The sequence below is a fragment of the Xiphophorus maculatus genome, chromosome 10 (genome assembly GCF_002775205.1).
Source record: "Xiphophorus maculatus strain JP 163 A chromosome 10, X_maculatus-5.0-male, whole genome shotgun sequence".
NCBI classification, from domain to species: domain Eukaryota; kingdom Metazoa; phylum Chordata; class Actinopteri; order Cyprinodontiformes; family Poeciliidae; genus Xiphophorus; species Xiphophorus maculatus.
The window spans coordinates 2100496-2120399 of record NC_036452.1 but is presented as its reverse complement, the minus strand read 5'-3'; the positions used below and the strand labels follow the sequence as shown (position 1 = coordinate 2120399).

The 19904-nt window shown below is 40.0% G+C and overlaps 1 protein-coding gene across 2 annotated transcripts; it reads left to right on the top strand.

Annotated features, from left to right (window-relative positions):
- The first annotated feature begins 313 nt into the window (after positions 1-313).
- On the top strand, positions 314-19061 carry sbk1 (SH3 domain binding kinase 1). Of its 2 annotated transcripts, none has more exons than XM_023340438.1 (4): positions 314-398; positions 12006-12247; positions 15156-15358; positions 17706-19061. In XM_023340438.1, the coding sequence occupies exons 2-4, from the start codon at positions 12127-12129 to the stop codon at positions 18519-18521; spliced, it is 1140 nt and encodes a 379-aa protein (XP_023196206.1). In that variant the 5' UTR covers positions 314-398; positions 12006-12126; the 3' UTR covers positions 18522-19061. The 2 variants fall into 2 exon arrangements, with proteins under 2 accessions (XP_023196206.1, XP_023196205.1); XM_023340437.1 differs by lacking the exon at positions 314-398 and adding an exon at positions 659-739.
- The last annotated feature ends 843 nt before the right edge of the window (positions 19062-19904 follow it).

Sequence of the window (19904 nt, the reverse complement as noted above, 5' to 3'; positions counted from 1 at the left end):
ATTATATATATATGTATGTATTTATCTTTATGTGCTATATATATTTATTCACAGGGTTTTATATTATGTGTTAATTGAAGAATATGTCTCTGCCTAATTAATGCAGTTCCCTGTGGGGCCAGTAGGGTGAGCATCTTTTCCCCCGGGTCCATGGGCCCCTCTGACCCACCACTTGTGTTTGTCTCTGATGTTGAACGTCTTGTTGTCCCGGCGCTAGGACCCAGCACACGTGAGCGCCTGTAGTGATCCAGAGGGTGGAGCCGGTGAACAATGACTGGTAGGACCAGCAGATGCAGAACATCTGAACCAGCTTCCCCGCCTCTCGAGCCCCGCTGGACGAACGGACGGACGGACCGGGGCGGACCGACGGCCGCAGACGACCCGGACTCAACCTGAAGGTTTGTTCAGAGATCCGAGCCTCGGCGGTGTGAATGAATGGGCTCCTCTCCGCGTCTCCTGCGTGTGGAAGTGGAAGTGGGTCATGCGGACCACCGGAGGAGCGGGAGATAAACACGCAGCCTCCCGCAGCTGCTTGGTCGGTTAACGGCTCCCACATCCCGCTTCTCACGCTCCACATGTGGCTCTGATTCCTCCGAACAAAGTCTCAAACTGACGGACAAAACTGGGACTTCAACTTCTCTGTTCTGGAGAAATATTTTTGCTATTTGAAAGCGAAGATTCGGTTAGTCGGTTCCGAGCAGATGCAGGACCATGGAGGAGAGAGGCAGGTCGCCAGCAGGTGAGCAACACCCGATGAGGAGCTTCCAACTGGGTCCAGAAAAAGTGGAAAATCCAGTCCAGGAATCCTCCAATTCATCATTCACACCAAATGACCTTTGACCCTCTCACTGTTGTTTTTTTATTCTGAATTTACTCTGTTTTGTGCAGCAAATAGTCCAGGTTTTCTTCTTCCGGTTTGTAAGAGAAAATTAATCCAACAGAAAATCAAGGCAAGATTAAGCTCCAAAGGAAACCAGAAATATTAAACTTGAAGAAATTAAGGCTGAAATAATTATTCAGATGAATCATTATTAAAATTACCTTCAGCTAATTTACTAAAGTCTAATAATCATTAACTTTAGCAAACAGACCCAGTAATTAAGCCAAAGCTATATAAAACTAGCATTTAAGGTGAAAAACCTTCTTTGTTTAAAGTAACCATCAGTTAATTTGGTGGTTGTATAATCATTAACTACAACATACAGACTGAAGGGCAGCAATTCAGCCAAAACTGAACAAAAACTGCTAATATTTAGCATTTAACATGAAAAACCTTCTTTGTTTGTAACTAAGTTTTACCCAGAACTCATTAAGTTGCATATATTTAGCTTCACCTGGTTCAAACTAAGAGAATCTGCTATCAGACACATTTTGCTACCCAAGTATTAGTTAATTATTCAAATCTTAGTGTTGAATTTAATTGAAGGGCTTCTCTTGTCACTAACTTTTAAAATGTTTATTTTCTTATTTTAAAAAGGAATTGAATTATTTGTTTAATTACTTCTGATACTGTACACAATAAGCTGCAGGTGATTAAATAAAAATCAGCAAAATGTGCCATTTAAAAAAAATCTGATTAAGGAATTAATCAATTGTCAGAATAATTGTTGAACTTATTAATTACTGAAATAATCGTTAGCCCCAAAACAGATCTGTTGCAATATTCAGAGACATAAAATGGTGAAAAATCATAATTTTGATGCATTTAACGACTTGAAAAGCAAAAATCTGACTTTGGTCGCATCATTTTTCCCTGAACAGCTGCTCAGTTGTTTTCCCCTCTGCTCTTTAATCTTCATGTCTATTGTTAGCTGATGCAGAAAAATGGACCAGACAGGTGGAATCTCATTTTTAATGCATCTTAATGAGCATCTGACTTTAAAATTTCTGCAAAAAGCGAAACCTGGAGGCTGCTAATGGGTCACCAACACGGCAGAGGGGCCAGCGACTCGTGTTTATTTGCTTCTGCAGACCTGCGTTTTGTTAGAGTCCAAAACAATTCATATTCAAAGCAGCCTCTGGTTGCTGCATAAATAATTCACATTTCAGGATGATTTCCCAGTAAGAATCGACAGCTGATGAGCAGTTTTGCTGGTGGAAACATGCTCCTCACATATTCTCTGAAATTGTCTCCTCTAAATGCAGCTGGGGTAAATGTTTCAGGCAGACTCTGCAAATAGCAGCAAAAATGAGTTTTCATGCTGTTAAAGAGGAAATTGACCCACTCCAGCTGGAATAAACAAACCGTTTCCCTCCAAACCAAATGACTCAAAGAAATGAACATGCATAATTAAAATGTTTATGATTATTACTTGAAAATAAAAGGGTAATGGCTGGATTTTTTTTTTATGCTGGTTGTTTTAAATGCAGATTCACTTTGCAGAGGGAAATAAACAAACCCTGCAAACATGTAAATAAGTTATAATGAATGAAAACAAATGTTACCCTTTTTCTTGACTTTAAAATGCAATTTTCTATGAAGTTCCTTCATTTTAGCTGTTTTTAAAAGCAAATTTCAACCCTTTTGTCAATTTCGTTAAGATTTCTTTAGATTCTGTGGCGTTATGTGATCAGGCAGTACATAAAAATAATGACATTTTGACATTATTACTGTATTTATTACAGAATTTGGAGCATTAACTTCTGCAATTGTTGATTACCTTTGGAAGAGTGACGAATAATATTCCCAGCCAGTAACTGGTAGCGTTCCCAGACTGGAGTTTTTCTGGCATTTATTATTAAATTACAGGAACACAAAAACTGAAATATCCATAAATATCTGCAGCAAAATGGTGAGATAAGTTTGTTTTATACCTGAGTGATGTAAACATCAACCATGGATTATTGGAACCAATAAGGAAAATCAACTGCAGTGCAGCGAACCCTCATTTTTCACGGGGATTAGGTTCAGAAAAGAACCAGTGATGGGCGAAATCCGTGAAGTAGTTACCTTTATTTTTTTACAATTATTATACAACATAATTAAATACTCTACATTGAAACCAAATAAACAAAAACTCTTTTCAGGCCAAAGCATTTTTTTTAAACAAATATAACTCTTTCTTACAAATAACTACAGTAAAATAATCATTTTAATCATCAATACGAAGAACAGTAGGACAAATAGTGATTGGTGTTTCCCTGATCCTCTGACTGACGCTGCAGCCTGACTTCGCTCTCTAGTGGTTTTTCTCCTGAAGCCTGAGGTGCAGGTGTGTTTTTTCGGAAAAAGAACGTAGTTATCGGTAGTTGTTGTTGTTGTCGCTCTTTTTTCCTTCTGGGCAAAAATATTTGCCAAAATTTGCCAAGCTGTATATTTAAATACTGTAACGTTATTGGCACACAGGTAGAGAAGAAGCGTGGAGACCGTTTAGCCAATCAGGACGCAGAACACAATGCACTGTGAAAAAAAAAACTCAGCGAAGCAGCGAGGCCGTGAAGGTGAGGCGCATTACAGCGAGGGTTCACTGTACCACCGTTTAACCCAAAGAGGGAACTTTAACTAATTTCCATGAAAATATCAACAGAAACATAAAGATTTAATCTTAAGTCACATTTATATCTTCTATCTGTCAATAAATGAGTTGACTGGGGTTAGTTACTCAGTATGAACTGATTGATGATCCTATGAAACTAAATAGGAATTGACCATGTTTTTCTCCTTTGGAAGATAATTTTAGTGAATTGGTGCTACATTATGGGACTGTAGTAAAAATATTTACTTCTTTTCACATCTCAACAGACTTGATTATTGGTCATGATAAACAAACCAATAGAGAAGTGTGATTTATATCAGGAGTTCCCAAACGTTTCTGTGCCATGGCCCCCCAAACAGCATTAGCATTAGCTTAGCACAGACAATATTACAAAATATTTAAAGAAACATCAACGTTAAGAAGGCTTTTTATTCACTATTCAGTAATTATGACAATCATTTAATTTATTGTCACAGTGATAATTTCACATTTAAATGCCATTAGGAGCTGAGACGGTTTCAGAGTTGATCAGTAGCTGGTTTTCGGTTTCAAAGTGAAGGAGGGAGCAGCTTAGCAAATCAACATTAGCCACTTCCAGCAGAACTAATCACCTTATGCCGCCGTTGCATCATTTAGCGACACCCCCATTTTACTGAGCTCATATTAGCATCAGATTTCCCCCGTGCGTTTAGCATCAAAGGGAGGCGCTCCATGTTCTGTTCGCGCCTCGCTGGATTTCTTCCTCTCATCTTCCTCGGACAAAGACTCCCTGCTACAGGCGGAGGTTACTGGCTTGTGTGAATATAATGGTGTCGGTGGGTACAGTGTGACCTGCAGCTAGCCGAGGATGATGGCGACGACACTTATTATGATTGGCATCCATAATCAGATGCCGCAGGGGAAAGTTTTTGCAGCTGGAGCTTTAATCTTTAAACTCTGATGATGATAGAAAGTGCCAGAGGAAATGCAGCGGGATGCAAATCAATGGAAAGCACTTTCATCATGAGTCCTAATCAGATTGTAAAAGATGACCTCATTTCCAAAAAGCATGAAGTTAAGAAGTTGCTGTGGATAAAAGCTGTTTTCTTTCTCGTTGGGCTGATTTTCCTCCCCCAAGTTTCTTCCTGTTTGAGATTATTTGGTTTAAGTTTTCTGTATTCGGTCCAAATTTAATGTATTTTAATATAAAACAGTGCTTTGTTGTAAGGTTCAATGAAAATATGTGGCATTTCTAAACATTTTAGCAATAAAAATCTGAAAAGTGCATCTTTGACAGTGAAAATCCTTGGATCTATCAGTTTCAGAAGGTTTTTAACAGAAGATTTAGAAAATCATCTGTTATGGTTATTTTCTCTGGTGCAAAAGTAAGTACTTCAGTTTTTTCTAAATTTAATTAAAGGAAGTTTTTAATTAAATTCAAGCATTTATTAAAATGTCCCAAATCAATTGAATTAAAAGAAGTTCAACTGAATATCATCAGTGTAGTAATGGTAGGAAATATTCTTACAGAATAACCAAAAGTCCCAGGGATTTGTTTAAATTTTTCTTTATTTATTTGGACAAAGCTTTCAACCATCCAACTTTTAATTAAATTCAAATTTATTCATAAAATGTCCACTTTCAACTGAATGAAAATAAATGTATAACTGAATACATAGTAGGAAATATCCGTAAGAGATGAGAATATGTGACCAAGAGGCAGCAGAGAAAGTAGAAACAACAATGTAACCAAAACGGAGCCCTGTGGAACACCAAACTGACAAATGTACATAGCAGTGGTGGGTAGCACTAACTAAAAGACTAGCTTTGCTAACCCTAAAAAACTAATCATAAACTTTAGTTCTGCTAATGCTAAAGCTAAATACCGACACCGTATTTAGCAGAAGCTAATGCTAAAGTGCTAACTTCCATTCTATTTACACCACAACCTTCTAGCACCAATTTAATTTTCTTCTGTTTCAGAAATATAAACTACACATAAAATCCCAATAAAATATTTCAAAGTTTGTCTTTTTAATGTGACAAAATGCCAATAAACTCAGGATTCAGTTTAAAATGTTTCCTATGATTGCAGGAACACAAACCTGAAGCATTTATCGCTTTTACATTTTAAATGTTCGTTTTTAAACCTCTCCTCTGTGAAGGTCACATTCATGCAAATCTTGCTGCTCGTTTTAATGACCCAGCGGTTCCCCGGTGTTTCTGCAGGGACTGATTCGGCTTCCTGAGACGGGATCTCTGAAGGTTTTCTGCCATGTCTCGGGTTGACCTTTCCGGTTTCTGCTGAATGCCATTTCCTAATTGCATTACAAACTGAAGGGACGGCAAACTGGCCAATTAAACACGGCTGTAGACATGTGCAAGGATAACTGTGGGCCACCAAGCTCAAAGTTTGAGACAGGGGACAAGTCTGTGCATCATTTGCCTGGTACGGATGTTTGCTCACTTCATATTGAACTGAATGACTTCTGTGTTGGTGTTTTATTGGTTTTTGAAGGTTGTATATTTGGAAAATCTGGCATTCCTTTGGTTTCCATAGTTCAGAGTGATGTCAGGGCGGCCATCTTGTTTTACAGCTTCTGTTTATTTGGACGTTACGACAGAATATTAGAGTAAGGCTACAATTTTTATGAAGTCATAATATAACAAGAAAAATGTTGTAATATTAGGAGAATAAAGTTGAAATAATATGAGAAGTAATTGTAACTTTTTTAACTCTAACACAAAAACTAACAAAAGATTAAAGCATATAGTGAAGTTTAAAGTTTTTTTCGAGCAAATTTTAGATTTTTTTTAAACAAAAAAAATTCCACCATTTTTTTTTGGTGGAATTTTCATTTATTTTTTTATTGTCTATCTACGTACAATGGCCCTAACCGGACTCTGTCTGAATCGTTTCTTTTTTCCGTTCTGGTATCCCTCCGCCATCTTTGTTTCTGCATCAACTGGCTCCTCTTAAGAATGACCAGCTGCGCCCTCTGCTGGATGGCGTCCAAACTGCATCACTGCAAAAAGGTCTAAATCAGGTGTCAAACTCCAGGCCTCCAGCCGCTGTCCTGCAGTTTTTAGATGAGCCACAGGTACAAAACACTGGAATGAAACGGCTTCATCACCTCCTCCTGGTGTACATCAGGTCTCCAGAACCTTAATGACCTAATTATTCTGTTCAGGTGCAGCAGAGGCTCATCTAAAAGTTGCAGGGCTGGAGTTTTACAGCTGTGGTCTAAATGGACGTTATTAGTGAATCTATTGGAATTCATTTTAATCGAATAAATCATTAATCGACAATTAATTGTAAGTCAATTGTTTGCATTCCTAATTATGAACATATATTTTTATAATTAAGGAAAAAATGTTGATATGTACAACTCATAGAAGGGATGCTAGAAAATATTTTTAAAAATGGGCTTTTATTTCAGTCAATTCTTGTTTATCTTTTTAAAAAATAAACCAAGAAAAAAATTGATTAAAACTGGATATGTTATGAAAAAATGTGGGATTGTATCTTTAAGCCGTTGCTGCTGAGCGCTGAACCAAACCCAGTCCAGCCAGAGTCACCTCAGTTTGTCCTTCCAGTGTCACTGCGGACGTTTCCACTTTGCTTTCAAAGTTTGGGGACGTTTCACCTTGGCCAGCGTCCTTCCGGCTCATTGGTCCTCCCAGCAGGAGGCCAGGTGAATCTGGAGCGCTAACAGCAGGGGTCCATATGGGAGCCGGGCCGAGTGCAGAGCAGGTGATTTGTCAAAGTGAGAGTCTGTGGCCGATCGCTCAGACAGCTGCGCAGCAAACGGAGGTTTTTTCGTTCGGTGGGGTTGACAAACAGTAGAAAAAAAGACCTTTAGACATCATCTGTTTCTGTCAGGTTGTTTTAGCGCGTCGCACAAAAACAAATGGGCTCGTCTGAACCACCATGTAGAACTGAAACAATCAGTTTCCCATTGAAAACCCGGTTTCTGCACAGGATGTCAACTTCATGAGGAAGAGGATTAAGAAAGCAAAATGAAATCTGACTTTCCTCAAAATTCTGATGTTTTTCACAGAATTCTCATTTTAATCTCACAATTCTAATTCTGTGTCAAAATCCAACTAAATAACCAAATATTTCTTGGTGTATTTCACTGATATTGTCAGTATATGTAAATATTTATGTAACTGTTTCTTCCTCTCCATCCAGACTGAAAACCCCAAATTGAGTTTTAACACTAGATTTGCCTGATGGAGCAAAAACAATTGAATCAATTCTGATTCAGAGAGAAAATACTGAACTCTGAGATTAAAATCAGTATTTATTTTTTCTGGTGGACTCGATGTCCTCCGTGGTTTTAGTTGGAAACAGTTTCAGTTCTAACGGGCTGGTTCTGTTTGAGTGACGCACTAAAACAACCTGATAGAAACAGATGAAGCCCAAAGGTTTGGTTTCCGTTTGCAGACAGACGGTGGGAGAAACGGCTTCGGTCTCATTGGGTTTCTCTCTGTGACCTGGAGGCAAAGCATGTTGGGTGTTTCGACAGCTAATTGAGAAATCGGTCCTCATTAATAATGGCTGTTTGGCCCGGAGCAAAGTGGCTAGTCTATTAGCAGAGAGGGTAAAGACGTGGCGAGGGTCTGCAGTCTATTTACTTTTTTAGTTCCTTCTTTGTGTTTGTAGAAACAGGCAGAAGAGCAGAGGGGGAATGGACCAGTAGCCTGACCTCATTAGGATGCGTCAACGCCAGCCCTGTTCAGTCGCTTTAATCCGACTCCATTATGGTTGTCCGGAAAGTCTGGTTTGATTGTGGAGGTTTAAATGCTAATCGGACCAAAAACATTGAGTTCTGGTCCTCCAAACCTTGGTTGAAGTGAACTCTGTTTGAAATCATATGTGAACACAAAGTGGACCAGAGACCGCTCCAAAAGCAGGAAGTGGACTACAGTGCAGGGCATGGTGGGTAAATACAACCAAAACAAATGTGCTAGTTTAGCGCTAGCAGGAGAAATGGATCGTGGTCTTTAGCTAAACACAAAACAGGAATCCTACAGCCTCTAAAATCTGATCACAATTAATCCAATTAATCGTTTCAGCCCTAAATAAAAGTAATGAAAATAACAGCAGTTGAGATTTCCACCTTGTTCTATGAGAACAGCAGTCCAGGCAGAGTTCAGTGGGCGGATTTAAAACGTTTGCAGATATTCGGGTCGGACTGAGTCGGACTCGTACCTCCAAGTATTAAAAATGGATCGTCTGTATGTGGAGCGTGTGATTGCTGCCTTTTCTTTCGGATGAAGCAGCAGTTAGCCACAAACGCTGGAGTTGTGCTGCAGCCTGCAGCTGCTTCCTGTGAGAGGTGAAAGCACAAAGGGCCTTTGACTGCGCCTCCGATACGCCGGACCGACCCGCTCTCTGCCAAAAGCCTCCACACAATCATCCCTCAGATAACCCAACTCCATTGGCACACCTCCGAGGCTCTGTGCTGTGTTTCCTGAGACGACCAACCTTCTCGTCACATTTCAGGACTCCTAATCCAGTTTTTGTCGGAGCGGGGTAATGTGATTAGGAGCTGGAGCTGAGTGGAGGGACAGTCGAGCAGGCCCTGCGCTCCACTTGGCTCTCTGTGATCCATGCAGGGTGGGCGCTAACAGGAAACATGCTAACATGTTAACATGCTTAATCGTTAGCATGCGAACATGCTAGCGCTCCGTCTGTCTGGTTTTAACGTTAAATCACCAACCAGGTCCACTGATCAGTCTGGACTGCTGCAAAGACTTGAAGGACGAAAAATCCACACCATCTTATATCATCACTTTCATGGTTGTGATTTGTAGAGCATCATTCTATGGCGCAGTAATAGTGCCAAAATTCATTACATGGCTAAAGGGCAATTCCAACTAGGTCTGTCACAATAAAAAAAATTTGCTGGACAATAAATTGTCCCAGAAGTTATGATAAACGACAATATTGTTGGTTTGAGATCATTTTCAAGTAATGTAATGTTAATAATGAAAAAAACAGAAGAGTTTTATCAACCAGTTTTTGGGAGAAAATAAAACGATAAATCATTCACATGGAAATTATTGAGCTTGTTTTAATTTGTTTAATTGATTTAATTCTTATTGTTAGAGGCCTAATTCCACCTATTTTTTAATTTCATCTTGCTTAAATTCTCTAGTACTTGGAGGTGATTGTCCAGTAGACTCTGTTTGATTTGGGACAAAAATTTCCCAAACTTTTTGGGATTTGTTGTATCGCATACATTTCCCTCTTTCGCCAGTGGGGGCGCTGCACCAAGAAACACTGAAAGAAACGATATGCATGAAAGCAGCTAACCCTAAGCTATTCAGTGCTAACACCAGCCTATATTTGATAATGAACAACCCTCAGCATACTAGATCCCAGCCTCTTCAAAGCTAACGCACGCTAACATTCCTCTTAACGCCGAGTTAAAAATGTCGGTAACTCAGTAATGATTAATGATCATTAATCAGATCAGGAAGTAGCTTCTTGCAACAAGGAAGCAGTCACCACTGGGTGCACAAAAGTCTTAATTTTGGCACTAATACCACACCATGATCCTTCCTGTTTCCAGATTCCTCCTTTCATAACAAAACCACAGAGATTCAGTCCAACTCGACTTTATCTTCTCCTACCAGATCTTCTCCCTCCAAAAACCTGAACCAAACTTCCTGATCCATGTTCTCCCATCTACATTCGCCTCCAAAGCGTGTCGTTAATTCATGGTTTTCCACCAGAGGAGCCCAGTGAGTGGCAGACACATTTTCGGTGCACTTCTTTGAACCTGGTTTAAAGCAACGCTGCTGTGAAATTGGCTGCAGGGAAAGAAAAAGGAACAAAAGAGAAGCTTTTAGCTCTGAATGACGGATGAAAAAGGCCATGAGCAGAATGGCTTGTGCTGATTTGGAGCCTATTTGTATTGTGTGTGTGCATGCTGTGCATGATTGGATGATTAAATCTGATTGGTTGTGCAGGGAGGCTGAGTTAAGGAGACGGAGACAGTGGGTAAGATCATTAGTGAGATGTGTGTCGTTTGTTTTAGTTTCGTTGTTGTTCAAACAGTAACTGAGACAGAAGCAATCTCACTTTATGTGAAGCTTCCTGATTTAGTACTTCTAGAACTGCAACTGATGATTATTTCAGATTAACATATCAATTATTCTAATGATTAATCGATTAATTTAAAAATGGCACAATCTACAGATTTTCATTTAACCACTTCAGCCTTTTTCATAGAATATTAGAAATACATTGAAAGGTTCAAATAAACAAATAAATCAATTCCTTTTTAAAAAGAAAATTAACATTTCATTTCCTAAAATGCAATAACAGCATTCCTTTAATAGATCTGAGCCGGGTGAAGCTAGAACTGACACTTCAGGTGTTCTTGGAAAAGGTATTTACAGAAAAGTGTTTTTATCTTAAATGCAAAATGTTTATATATTTTGTACAGTTTTGGCTTAATTACTGTTTTGAATTTTTTCAGAAAATTGCCTTTTTTGAGGCAAGTATGTATATACTCCAGTTAACGATTAATTGATACTGAATGTGTTGACAATTATCTCAACAGCCGATTAATCACGAATAAAATAAATAGTTCCTAAATAGAAATTTTAAAAGTTTTTGTTGTGAACTTTTTGACTTTTGTCTATTAGAACAGCAACATAAACAATCCTGGTAGAGTTCAGCAAATCAAGATTATTTCTGTAATCGATTAATCATAGTTATACTGATGGATTGTTTCAGTCTTGGATAAAAATAATGAAAATAACTGTTGTTGATCCACCTTGTTCCATGAGGACAGCAACATAAATAATCCTGGAAGAATTCAGCCAGTGAAGATTATTTCAGTAATCGATTAATCATGATTAACCCAATTAATCGTTTCAGCTTTAACTAAAAATAATTGCTGTTAAACTTTCAACTTTTTTTTATGAGAACAGAAACAAGCAGTATTGGTAGAGTTCAGCTAGTCAAGATTATTTCTGTTATAATAATCACAATTAAATGGATTAATCATGATTAATTGGACTAATCGTTTCAGTCTGAAATAAATATAATGAAAATAATCGCTGTTTAACTTTCCAAATTTTTCTATGAGAACAGCAACATAAACAGACCTGGTAGAGTTCAGTTCCAAGAATCAATTAATCACGATTAATCTGATTAATCGTTTGAGCCCTATATTTTTTTAACCTATAACCTCCACTTTCAGTATCTCTTCTGTTTCTACATGCCTAACTGTAAATGCAGATGTAGTTGTTGCTCTTGTAAGCACGCATGAAGCTGTCAGCTCCAGATTTATTGCCATTTGCTCGTCTTTCTGCTATTGATTTTTCTGTAGCTGCTTGCCAGTAAGTGCTGTCTGAGGCCTGCCGTATCTGAAAGCTTAGCAGAGTCGTCTGGGCGCAGCAGGAAGTCTGATGCATTTACTGAAAGTTCTCCTCATGGCGGTGCTCGCCCCGAATCGATAGCATGAAAGCGAAGAGCCGCCATGTTGGAGAAACGTCGATTCTAACCGTGTTTTCCTTTCCCGCCAGCGTGCCGCACAGCGTCAAGGCGAGCCTGTCTCTCTCCCCCTCCGGGCCGGGGCGAGCGGGCAGCGGCGGGGGGTCGCCCACGTCCAAACCGAGCTACTGCGGAGCGGTTCCGGTGGAGGACATGCAGGCGCTGGCTATCACCTCGCTGTCCGCCGCGGACGTAGCCAAGCAGTACGAACACATCCGGGAGCTGGGGAAGGGAACGTACGGCAAGGTGGACCTGGTGGCTCACCGCACGCAGGGTGAGTCCCTACGACCTCCCACCTACGGGAGACGATTAGTGCCACAGATGGAAAAAAAGTCTGAGTATAATCTCAGAAGATTGTGTTTCTTTATGACAGTTAAGTGATTAATTTGGTGGCATGAACACAGAAAGTGAGAAAACATGAAATACATTGACATGTCAGTCAAATGGATGACGCCGTATTAGGATAGAAAATAAGGAGTAAATTTCGGCCAAAAACTTCTTAATTGTTTTACACTGATCTCAGAAAGGTTATAGAAAAAATGTGGAATTTCTGTGCTCCGAAAATTGAAAATTTGCGAGACATTTCTGAGTTTGAAAAGTTGGAAATTTTCAACTTGAACATTTAAAATTTCTGAGATTAATTTAAATATTTCTGAGATTTTTGGCCGAATTTTTTTTCCTCCTTTTTTTCTATCTACATTGGCCCTAACACGCTGTCGTACAAATGTGACGACACAGATGGGTAAAATTAAGTCTTACATTAATATAAATAAAAATCGACTGACCTAAAGTACGTCTGCTGCAATTATGAACACAAATACACCATGTTCCAAATTATTATGCGAATTGGATTTAAGTGTCATAAAGATTAAATATTTTGTTGTGCTATTAAATTCATAGATGGTATTGTGTGTCTTTGAATCACTATAATTAATTTCAGAGAGCTGGTTGATTAGTTTGTCTGCTGAGCTCAATTATAGGAAATCTACTTCAGAAGGATGTTCCACATTATTTTTTTTTTATTTATTTTTTTTTTTTTATTTTTATTTTTTGTAACCCCTCCAGGGGGTCTTTTTGTGGGCTCTAGTGTCCCTTTTCATGAAGTAGGCTGACAGGAAAGGGGGAGGGAGAGGGGGGAAGACATGCGGTAAATGTCGCCGGGTCCGGGAGTCGAACCCGCGACAGCCGCGTCGAGGACTTGAGGCCTCCAAATGTGGGTCGCGCTAACCCCTACGCCACCACGGCACGCCCCTGGATGTTCCACATTATTAAACAGGCCACAGGTTTCAAGCAACATGGGAAAGAAAAAGAATCTCTGCTGATGAAAATCATCAGATAGTGTAGTGCCGTATGACAAGTTATGAAAACATTAAATATTTAACGAAAACTGAAGCGTTTATCATACTGTGAAGAGATTTGTGGCTGATTCAGAACAAAGATGGTTTTACAGATAAAGGCAGAATGAGGAAAGTTTCTGTTTGACACATTCATGGAATTCAGAGAGCAGCTGTTAAAATGTCCTTAAAGCAGCAAACAGTTATTAGAAGCTGCTGGAGCCTCAAGGTGGAGGATCCTCCAGAGGCTTGTGGTGCAGGAACCTACTATTGGGCCCCTAACCAGAGCTCACAAGCAGAACCGGTCCCAGTGGGCCTGGATGGTCCAGATGGACGCAGTAGAGGATTGGTGGTGGATGGCCACCACGTCCCAACAGGCTGTGACGTCAGCAAGGAGGTGGTGGAGTCATGCTGTGGGCCGAAGTCATGGGGAGAGAGAGAGAGAGAGAGAGAGAGAGAGAGAGAGAGAGCTGGTCGGCCCTTCAGAGTCCATGAAGGTGTGAAAATGACCTCAGCAAAGTATCTGGACTTTCTGACTGATCACTTTCTGTGGTTCTAAAAGAAGAGCCGAACCTTCGGTAGCAAAATCATCTTCATCATGACAATCCATCATCTGATGCTGCCAGGAAAACCGCTGTGTCATTGGCTGCTATGGGCATAAAGGGGAGAAACTCATGGTGTGGTCACCATCCTCCTCTGACCTCTGACCTCTACCCTATTGAGAACCTTTGGAGTTTCCTCCAGCAGAAGATCTGAATCCAGTTCATATCAACCAGCAGCTCTGGAAGGTTTTCTGACATCCTGCAGAGAAATTCAGCAGAAACTTTCCACAAACTCACAAGTTCAATGAATCCAGAATTGTGCTGTGATACCAGAGAAGGTCCAAAGTTAACATGGAACTGGGTCTGTTAAGATGGTTCTGATTGAAATAGCTTTTGATTTTAGTACATGTGAACATTTAATGCTGCACATTCACAGAATGACCGTTCACAGTTCTTTATAATCCATAAAATGTTTAGAAAATCTGCTGGGCATAATAATTTGGAACATTTTGCATTTTGAGTTTTTTATTTTTGAAAAAAATCCTGTTGTCATGGAGATCTTTGTTCAGTAAAATCTGATTTATACTGTAATAGTTCATGACTTGAAAATTATACTGACCATCATTTGCATTGAACATTTAGGAAAATCTGAGAAAATATCACTTCCATAATATTTTGGAACAAGGTTTAATGGAGGAACCAAATAATACCTGAAAATTGATTCTTTCATTCACTCGTTTGAGAAATCCTTTAATCTCCATGGCAACCATTCAGCTGTGCAAAACGCCTGGGTGTATATAGCTCGGCCTTCGAGGCGCAGCCTCTCCCCCACTCAGCTCCTTCAGACTAGCCAGCAGCAGTTAGCAACCAGCTGGTGAAACTGCTGAGCTCGTTATAGGAGCTGCTGCCCAGAGCAAAGCTGGTAAAAACATTAAAGGGTTAATAGAGGAGCCATGTTGGGACGACTTCCTGGAGGCGGAGCTTCAGAAAGAGCAGAAGATTTTAAAGAGACAGATGCCCAATTTTAAGACGACAAATTGGGAAGTCACATTTTTTGAAGTCATGATTGATATATACAGCAGCTTTATAACTGAAGGTAACACAGTTACTCAATGCTATAAAATCACTCTATGTGCTGGAGAACACATAATACTGGCCCTTTTGAGGACTGAAGTTTCAAAATACATAAAACAAACTCATGGAAGGAGCTGCTTATTCACAACATTTCTCTCCAAGGGCAACATTTAACGTTTCCTCTGCAGGGATCCAGCGGGGCAATCTGAAAAGATTTCTCCTGGTTTTTCAGGCACCAAAATGGCGCTCAAGTTTGTGACGAAGAACAAGACGAAGCTGAAGAGTTTCCTGCGGGAGTTCAGCCTGACGGGTTCTCTGAGCTGCAGCCCGTTCATCATCAAAGTCCTCGACGTTCTGTTCGAGACGGAGGACAGCTACGTGTTCGGGCAGGAGTACGCCCCCGCCGGCGACCTTTTCGACATCATACCGCCGCAGGTAGCGCCAGCACAACGCCCTCCATCAGTCGCCACCTGCCTCGCTTTTGACACCCCTTCAAAGCGAGCCCGGGGGCCATTCGGGGCCATTGTACTGTTTTTGTGTGGCCCCCAAGTACATTTAAAAAGAGTAATATAAATTTGGCCCAGATGCAGACGGAGAGTTTTAATTTTTAAATTTACCTAAATAATTTTCTTCGAAAGCATTTGTCGTTTTATAACAGAGCTTTAACAAAAAGTAAAACCAAGTTTAAACAGAGACTTTTACTTTCCTGCACCCAAATCATCTTTTATTATTTATTAAACTTGGCTAAATATAGCAAGCTTTTTGAAAGAATGTGACTTAAATTCTGTTCTTATTACTGAAAACTACTTTATTCAATTGAGCCCAAAAGAAACTGAAAACTAAAAACCTTTCTATTAATTCAGCAAACTTCAAAATCCCCTGTGTGGCGTTTTTGGGCGTAAGAGGACGTTTTCGGCAAAAAACGTTCTGGAAATCCAAAGAGTTTCAAATGTTAAAACTCTAAAATATAACATTTTTTTTCATTCAAATTTCCTAGTTCAATCTAAAAATGTCAGAGTTTTCCAAGTTTTTCCTAGAATATTTCGGAGATTTATCTCAAAATGTCAGATTTTTTATAATTTATTGTGGAAACTGAAATTTCCCATTTTTTTTCTCTCAAATTTTTTGACTTTTTGAATTCAGAAATTTAAATGTTTTTCTTTCAAATTTCTGAGTTTAATCTAAAAACTTCTGAGTTTTTACTCTCAAATATTTGACTTTTGGAAAACTAAAATTTCCAGGTTTTTTCTTGAACATTTCTGAAGTAATTCTAAGAAATTTCAGCTTTTTGGCGGAAGTTTACTCTGCCTTTTTTCTATCTACAATTGACCCTACAATAAATTGGATCAATAATAAATATGCATTGCAAAAAAATAACTAAAAAAATGTAATCAACCTTCTTTATTAACTTGATATTTATTTATTTGGTTAGGTTTCTTTGACACATGATTACTTTTGAGTCGACAGTTTTGAACAACGTGAGAAAAGTCTGAACACTGAAACGAAGCGCTGCAGTCGGTCATAATGTTTGAAGTTATAATAAGCTCTCCTGAGGATGGATTTCCTTCTGCACCACATTTTACAGTTTGAGTCTCTCTCCAGCTGATGTGCAGGGACTTCAAGGGCGCTTTAAAGCAGCGCTAAAACTGATTGCAAGGAAAATTACAAAGAAAATTCATATTTTAGTATTCCTTTTATCAGCATGTCGATGCTCTTTTCCGAATCTCGTCTTCATTTAGTTTCTCCTCCCTCTGTCACCTCTCTGCAGAATAGAGCGCTAAGAAAAGAATCCTCAGCAAATGTCAGTATGAGACAAAAACTAACCCAGACAAATCAAAAATGTTCAAATGAGAATTTCATTCATTAAAGGAAAAAAAGAACCAAATTAACCTGGTCTAATGTGGAAATAGTTAGCCTACAACAAAATTTTAGTTCCAAACAAAATAATTAGCAAGGAAGGTAAATATTAAGCTTTAAACTATATATTTAGCTGGTAACTAAATATTTAGGTTGCATATTAAATATTTAGTTTAATGCTAAATATTTAGCTAATATTGAAATTCACGTGCCGATAAGTGGACTACCAAAATAAAAGCTGGCTTGTCTTCTGGTGACTAGCAGTTGATGGGAGCCATAGTTGGATGCTGCCATATTTTGGTGCTGCCATAGTTTAATGCTGCCATATTTTGATGCTGCCATAGTTTGGTGCTGCCATAGTTTGGTGCTGCCATATTTTGGTGCTGCCATATTTTGGTGCTGCCATAGTTTGGTGCTGCCATATTTTGGTGCTGCCATAGTTTGATGCTGCCATAGTTTGATGCTGCCATATGTTGGTGCTGCCATATTTTGGTGCTGCCATATTTTGGTGCTGCCATAGTTTGATGCTGCCATAGTTTGGTGCTGCCATATTTTGGTGCTGCCATAGTTTGATGCTGCCATAGTTTGATGCTGCCATAGTTTGGTGCTGCCATATTTTGGTGCTGCCATATTTTGGTGCTGCCATAGTTTGATGCTGCCATATTTTGGTGCTGCCATAGTTTGGTGCTGCCATATTTTGGTGCTGCCATATTTTGGTGCTGCCATAGTTTTCAGCCCAAATAGTTTTCAGGCGGTAATTACTCTTCTACTTGGAGCCAGGAGTTCTTGGTTAGCTTTTCATCTGAAAACTTTTTTTTTTGGGGTGAGATTATTTCCCTCTGATATTAAAATTATCCTGATGATCTGTAGCGTGACGGTTTGTGAGGAAACCGTCAGAAATCGTTTTTTCCTGTCTGTCCTGCAGGTCGGCCTGCCGGAGGAGATGGTGAAGCGCTGCATGCAGCAGCTCGGTTTGGCTCTGGACTTCATGCACAGTAAAAACCTGGTGCATCGGGACGTCAAACCCGAAAACGTGCTTCTGTTCGACCGCGAGTGCCGCCGCATCAAGCTGGCTGACTTCGGCATGACACGGCGCGTCGGCTGCCGGGTGAAGCGGGTGAGCGGCACCATCCCCTACACGGCACCGGAGGTCTGCCGTGCCAACCGCGCCGAGGGCTTCCTGGTCACCACTAGCATGGACGTGTGGGCGTTCGGCGTGCTGGTCTTCTGCATGCTGACGGGGAACTTCCCCTGGGAGGCCGCCATGCCGGCCGACGCCTTCTACGAGGAGTTCCGGCGCTGGCAGAAAGCGGGCTGCCCCGCCGGGACCTACCCGTCCCAGTGGCGCCGCTTCACTGACGACGCCCTGCGCATGTTCCAGAGGCTGCTGGCCGCCGAGCCGGAGAAGCGCTGCGGCGTCAAGGACATCTTCTGCTTCATCAAGTACGAGCTGGTGAGCGAGCTGCGGCGCCGGGCGTCCTACCGAGCCAAACGGGGAGAGAGGTCCAGCTCCGGAGTGTGCACCGGCAGCTGCACCGCGTCTTCTTCGCGTTCCTCCGTCAGACACCCGGAGCCGTCCACGCCGCCGGGAACGTCCTGCCTCCGCCCGGCGCCGCTCAAACGCAGCGTCCTGTCTGACCCGCTGTCTCCCAGAGAGGAGGCCGGGCAGCACCAGGCCCCGGGCCGAGACAAGAACAAGAGCCAGATGGTCATGGCGACCGCCATCGAAATCTGCGTTTGAGCGCACTGACGACTCGTAGTTCCGACTGCGTAAAGCAGCCATTTTAGATAAAAACAAGTAAATAAATAAAAGACTAAAATTCTGGCAAGAACTCAGAAATTTTGAGAATAATTTCATAAATATTGTAGAAAAAATTGACCTTTTGTGAGCTCCTAAAGTTGAAAATGTGCAACAACAAACAAAAAATTTTTCCCAAAAGCTGCAAATTGTCAACTTTTCATTCTCAGACATTTTTATCTTTCTCCTAGAAAATTTCAAGTTTTTTTTCTAGCAAAATTTTTCACTTTTGGACCTCAAAACTTCCATTTTTTCAGAATGTTTGGCATTGATATCATAAATTTTGTAGATAAATCTTGAAAATTTGTGAGTTTCAAAAATTTAAAATATGATAGAAAAAAACTGTGAAATCTTGAAATGAACCTCAGAAACTTTCAAGAAAAAATTGCAGCTGATCTGAGTTTTGAACTTATAAAACTTACATTTTTTGACTTGTGAAACTTGGAAATTTCCAAGTTTTTTGATTAAAATATCTCAGATTAATCTAATGTTTTTGTTGTTTTACAAATTTTCTCATTTCCAAACTCTGAAATTTCCAAGTTTCTTCTAGAAAATTTCTGAGATACAACTCTAAATTTCTGAGTTTCTTGGTGGAAATGTACTCCTTTTTGTCTTATCTAAAAAACGGCCGTTGTAGAGTAGAGACGTTAAAGGTGACCTATTATGCTTCCTTGGACAGGTTAGGATAAATATATGGCCTATACAAAACATGTTTATTACTTTTTTATTTTTGCACAAAATCATTCTTGGATAATGAGATTTTAGTCAGAATGAGCTCCCTAAGTGTGTTTTGTCACTTTAAATCCCAATAAGCTGCTGCTGGCCATGCCTCTAACTCAACGTTTACACTCACGTGAAAATGGCTGCAAACAGATCCGCAGTTATACAACAGTACATCTTTGAAAAGCAGAAGTGGAGCCTCCTGCACAACCAACAAGAATACAGCAAGTGGTTTCTGGATGTTAAGTCAACAACTAAACACTTTTACAGCAGTAAAACCAGCTAAGCAAACGTGCTGGGACTCGGCAGCTGTTGCTAGGTAACGGGGCTCGACTGGGGTTGCTTGGTAACAGTGTAGTGCCCTTCAATGTGACTTAACAATCAGGAGGTTTTTGAAACACTAAAAAACCTGAACTTATTGCCAGAAAAACGGCTATTTGATTTTTTTTTTAAAGATCTTGTTCTGTTTTTCTAAAAGCAGTAGAAACCCAAATGGAAGTATAAAAACATGTAAAAGGTGAATTTTGCATAAAGGGCCCCCTTTAATGGCTTCCACAGAGACACGGTGCAACAAGAAAGGTACTGAAACGTTAAAGGAGAAGCTCA

Bases quoted from the DNA above. Each gene is read 5' to 3' on its own strand.
- sbk1 (XM_023340437.1), top strand. From the start codon at position 702: ATGCAGGACCATGGAGGAGAGAGGCAGGTCGCCAGCAG. The intron at 740-12,005 runs GTGAGCAACACC...CTTTCCCGCCAG, and splicing joins GAGAGGCAGGTCGCCAGCAG to CGTGCCGCACAGCGTCAAGG. The intron at 15,359-17,705 runs GTAGCGCCAGCA...TCTGTCCTGCAG, and splicing joins TCGACATCATACCGCCGCAG to GTCGGCCTGCCGGAGGAGAT.